Genomic DNA, 5695 nt, shown 5'->3' on the forward strand with positions numbered 1-5695 from the left:
TTTAGTTAGATTTATTCAAGACCGTCTTAAATATGCTTTTAAGAAGTCACGAATCAATCAGAAAGCTACATTAAGATATTACTTAAGACGGTCTTGAAATAAGACTCAACTATGAATACCGGCCTAGGTAACTATATAGGACCATCGTAAATCATGCCACTTGCTTCTTTTCTCCTCTATGGGTGCGATTACATGTAGCACGGTAGAGAAGCTAACTTGATAACTATAGGAATCGGCGCAAACCATGTCCGCTAGTTTCTTTTTCCTTCTATTATATGTAACGCGGTAAGATAGAGGAGAAAAGAAGCAAGCGACACTAGAACATTAGAAAATTAGGTATTCGCGTTCACCATTTTTATTTCTTTTCTGACTCCTTGCTCTGTCCCCATTCCATCACTGAGCTGTGACGAGTTATGGTCATTACAGGTTATGATTTGTATTTGTTACTTAAAATTTTGCAACTCCTTTCATTTTTGTTCTCAAAATCAGTTGAATATCTGTCATAATAGTGAAGAATGTTTAGCATTCAGGTATTTCTAGATAAGATGCCAAATATGTATGCCAATTTGAAGAAAAAGATTGAAATTTCTCATCTGCGAGGAAGTGTAGTAATGTTTATTCACAAATTATCTATAACATTACGGTATAGTTACCACAAAGTATCTATAACATTACTTTAAATACTAAAAAATACTGAATTATAAGAGTGAGATTTGTTACCAAAATTCCATTCCGGCTACATGGGGTAGGTAGAGAATTTTTACGGAACGAAATGATATGTTCAGCTAAGTTGGTTGAATCTAAAAATTGGAACGAATATTCAGAAACCTTTTTTTTTGAAATCTACAACGATAGAAAAAAATAATGTTACTAAATTTACCTTTAAGGGTGCCATCCCATGTACATGAAATCGGACTGACGGAATGGATTTCTCACTAAAAATGAGTTCACTAGTGTTCTGTTCCGTAAGAACGTTTCTCTACTGCATCGAAATCATGGTCGGAACAGTATAAAAACGATACAAAATCAACAGAATGTCGATTGCAAGCTATGTCGATTCGGCTATTATTAATGTGTGAGAATTTACAATAAATTTACAATAACTTCGAAGAAGAAAATTAATAATAATAATTCTTATTTTTCAATACGACATATTCTTGTTTTATATATACATAGTCCAACAATAATACCAGCAATTCTTTAAATAATTCCGATGTCATTCTGAAATAATTGAAGAACGTCTTACGATCGCTCATTTGCATTTCAAGGATTAAATTGTCATTTGCACCTTGATGCACCGTTTCATTCTTTGTGTAAACATTGACTACATCCAGAATTTTTGTTTTCTTGTATTTCTGTTGCAATAAAAGTTAAAGTACAAGCGAAATCAAATTTTCGCACACTCTTAATATCGGAATAGATTTCTTACCTTTCGCAATAATTTTAACATTAGTAATAACACTTCTTCATTCATCGTTGTAGATTTACAAAAAAAATTTCTGAATATTCATTTCAATTTTTAGATTCAACCAACTCAGCTGAACATGCCATTCCATTCCATAAAAATTTTCTCTACTCATCTCATGTCGCCGGAACGCAATGGAATTTTAGTAACAATAAAAATATATCTCACTCTTATAATTCAGTATTTTTTAATATTCAAAATAATATTATAGATAAGATAATTGCACAAATTATGCATATTACTGCTTTTAGTCGCATTAAAATAACGAAATATCGATTAAATTAAGCAAATTGCAAGTTTGCGACCGAAGCGACATTCCGTCTGTTTCCATTCCGTTCCATCTACATGGAACGGATAGAAAAATTTCTTATGGAACGGAATTATAGTGAACTTAATTTTCTAGTAAGAAATCCGTTCCGATTCCGTATATATGAGACGGTACGCTAAGAGCGTAGGGATTCAGTCAGAAATGATAATGAGATCGACATCGAATTGATATTAGGGATTTATTATCCCTAGTAAAAAGATAAATATTTAATTCTATAAATATATTCTATAAATAAATAACTATATGTAGAGTAAATTAAGAAAAAATTTTTTAAAAGTATAAATAAAAACGTTAATAGTGATTCATATAAATATAAGTAAAAATGAGTACCTTAATAATCGCAATGTGTATAAATACAATCCACTAATAAAATTTGTAATGTCAAATAGTAAAAATTTAAATCCGAAGTGTAAGATTAATGTAATATAAAATGCACCAACCTAACCAATAATATTAGAAATAATTATAAAAATATAATTTTTTATTGTCAATTGGAAAACGAAATGGATTTCTTTTTTACAATTGTTGCTTTAAACTCCCCTACATGAATTATTTCAAAATAATTATATGAAAATATACTTGACCTAATATATTTATTTTATTATTACTTATTTCGGAAAACAAACTATGAAAAAAAAAAGCAGGATTCAATTCTCTAACGTTCCGATCTCGTGCCTTACAAGCGCACAAACTTCTTGCTATTTGAATTTATGAAGGAGATATATAACGTTCATAAAAAATCATAAACAATTAAATATCTCATAAATTATTGCGTTTTAACATGATTTATTTATACTATTCTGGATTAATGGGAGGGGTATAATTTATTAAAATTTATGTTATTTCGAATGCCTCTCACCCCTTACTGATATACATCGAGTGGCTGAGATTGCCGAAAAAGCATTTTTGAAACAAGCGATCTGAACGAAAAGGATGGCTCGTTGTCTCGTTCGCTCATGGCGCACCGAAGGCGAGCACACGGACATGGGCTCGTGCATGTGTGTGGCTCTGTCTGATTCTGTCGCCACCATCGCAGAGTTCTTAGCTGTATACTGAGAAGTATTCTTAATCTCAGAAAATAATATTAAATATGTATCGATAAAATGAGTCTACATAAAAATTTGTAAAAAAAAATCTAATAAATATAAAAAAGCAAAAGGCAAAATTTCTCGCTCCATCAATGAACAGTTGTATGGAATGCAAATGTGAAAGTATGGGAGCAAAAAAAGAAATGACAAGGAAACGACAGAAAATCGAGAACTTGCTCGTTATATTTTTCAATAAAAAATTTATTCGTAATTAGTTCGAATTAAAGATTAAATGTTATAATATACATGCAAAGAAACCGTGAATCTTTTCTCTTAATTAATATCTTTTTTTGACATTATATTTATATATATTTGCAAATTACGTTTCTTCACATTTCTTTTCATCTTTTCCTGTAATTATATATGGAAATTTTTCAATATATATATATGAATTCAAGATATATATGGAGATTTTTCAATGTAGTGACATGTACCAATTAAATATTAGATATAAAATTCTCAAAACTCAAGATATCCTGCTAGAAACAATATCTATTTTTGTTTAGATCATCGTTAACTGAGAGTATATACAGCCGGTCACAGAAAAGTTGCAACATTTTTTCAATGGATTTCAGAATGCAGTTTGCTCATCAAACGATTCATGGATCCACAAATAAGAACCAATCGTTTTTAGTGAATAGGCGGCATTCCAAAACCCATCGAAAAAAAAGTGTTGCAACCTTTCTGTAACTGACTGTACAGGGTGTCACATAATTTTTTGCAAAGCGCTTTTGTGCAGAACGAACTAAATTGAGTCGAAATATTCTCTACCATTTTGCAATTTTCAAAACGATATGAATTTATAAAAATAACCAAATTCGCCCGGCTGAATGCAAGCGCGCGGCAAAATAGGACTGCCCAGAGAGTTGTGCCAGATTCTGGTTTGCGTTATCACTTGGTAATGTGTAATAGGAGATTGGAGTAGTTGTCATAGTAGTTGCTATGAAGCTATAGCTATAGCTATCGGCAACTATACTCCACTCTTCTCCCACCACGCATTACCAAATGGTAGCGCAAATCTATGATGGAAATTTGACTCCGTGCACAATATGCCTAGCGATGCTAAGTGCGCTTCATTGCGCTTCAGGCAAAAAGGAAAGCAAAAAGGATAGCATGCTATTGCTCACTCAGTGCCGAAGCTGATCGAGCGTGGCATCACTTGATGGAACAAAAGTGGAGAGGCTAATTTTCTGTGTTACGCGGAGCCAAATTTCTATCACTGGCGCAAGCCAGAATGACACCACTGCAGATATACATGGAGTACATTCCGAGTTACATGAAAAACATGATATATCGTTTTATCCTTCTTTATTTGATAAACAACAAGGACAAATGATGTATCATCATCATGCGCTTCATTCGGAACGCACCCGTATTCTTCATAGCTAGGCATATTGTTTATAAGAGACATTGACAGGCCTAGCAAACGCATGCCTCGCTGGGCGATCTTATCTCCGTCTGTTTACATTTGATGGTAGACCGGACGAATTTGGCTACTTTCGTTAACTATTTCGTTAACTATTTCAAAAATTGCAAAACAGTACAAAAAACTTTTCGACTTAGAGTTTAGTTCGCTCTAGCAACACAAGCGCTTTGCCAAAAATTGTGGGACCCTGTATAAATACAAGTTTTTAACGACAATATGTTGGCACTGTCACTTTAGGACGTTTTTTGGATTCCATTTCCGAAAAGAATTCTTTAATATCTTCTTCACGTACAACTTTCTTGTTTTCAGCAAATTTTTGTAGGTATTGCATTAGCCGTTCTTTCATATTGTTATATTCTGTAAACAATTATAAATAGCTTAAATTATTGGTGAAGTGATATACATTTTCTGAAAAATTTAATTTAAAAATTTGATATTTCATAGAATATTTTTAATCTCAGAGTTTTACCTTCAATCGCTGTCAACTTTTGTACATGCCCCATGCTGGCAAGAGCTTTCATGCCTTTTTCATATTGAGATTCCTGCTTATTCATTTTTCCTGCTTCCTCATATGCTTGTACACTATCTTTTGGATCAAGTAAAAATGCAATGCCTTTTGCATTATATAACTACAATGACGATAAAAAATATAATAAGATTGTCATAAAAGGAAGCACAAATTTAACAAATGTAATAATAATAACAAAATAACAAAATCAATAATAACAAAAAAGTATACGAAAAAAGTCAATATCTCACAGATTTGCATTCGTCGCAAGTGCACAGTGCGGCTCTCCAACCCTCTATCCAAAAACAGCTTCCTTTAGTATCTGCACAGCTAAATTTTGGCATTTGACATCCTTTGGACAACTCACTGACGTTTATTTCTTCATTTTTTTCAGATGCATCCAATTTTACATCTGCTTTCTTTAGGACTACTTGTAGCAAAATAACATATTCATAAGCTTATAATTAAATACATCAAAAATAATAATTTACAATTCAGTTTGTGTAGGTATCATAAGAGTCCAAATAACCTGTATGTTTCGTTGCATATTTCCACAGAAAGTTGTGTTTCTTCATACAGCCTGCACATATCATTTCATCATAAGCATTATCTGCTGGTGCACTGTTGTCACATTCCAAATGCTAAAAAAAATCCTTTTTAATCCTTTAAAGTTTATTCTCATTAAAGACATGTACATTACATACACATATACATAGAATAAATCTTAAATAATAGAATGAATCTTTTAAAAGTTAACCCAATCAACAATACTTTACTTTTTGTTTTTATTATTTTTTTTTATCTTTTGGATACTCTCACTTTGACTTTTCTAAGTTTATTTTTATATATATACACACACATATATATATATATATATATA

General features: G+C 31.7%; 1 protein-coding gene across 1 annotated transcript in view; it reads right to left on the reverse strand.

Moving 5' to 3' along the window:
- Window positions 1-3064: 3064 nt before the first annotated feature.
- LOC108685203 (putative E3 ubiquitin-protein ligase UBR7) overlaps window positions 3065-5695 on the reverse strand; it is a 3440-nt gene continuing 809 nt past the window's right edge. The window contains exons 4-7 of the mRNA XM_018189893.1: window positions 5345-5456; window positions 5067-5242; window positions 4777-4936; window positions 3065-4664 (exon numbers count right to left, since the gene is read on the reverse strand). Coding sequence (XP_018045382.1) covers window positions 4513-4664; window positions 4777-4936; window positions 5067-5242; window positions 5345-5456 — 600 coding nt within the window. The 3' untranslated portion in view covers window positions 3065-4512. The remainder of the gene's footprint in view (window positions 4665-4776; window positions 4937-5066; window positions 5243-5344; window positions 5457-5695) is intronic.

The sequence above is a fragment of the Atta colombica genome, unplaced genomic scaffold (genome assembly GCF_001594045.1).
Source record: "Atta colombica isolate Treedump-2 unplaced genomic scaffold, Acol1.0 scaffold147, whole genome shotgun sequence".
Lineage (NCBI taxonomy): Eukaryota > Metazoa > Arthropoda > Insecta > Hymenoptera > Formicidae > Atta > Atta colombica.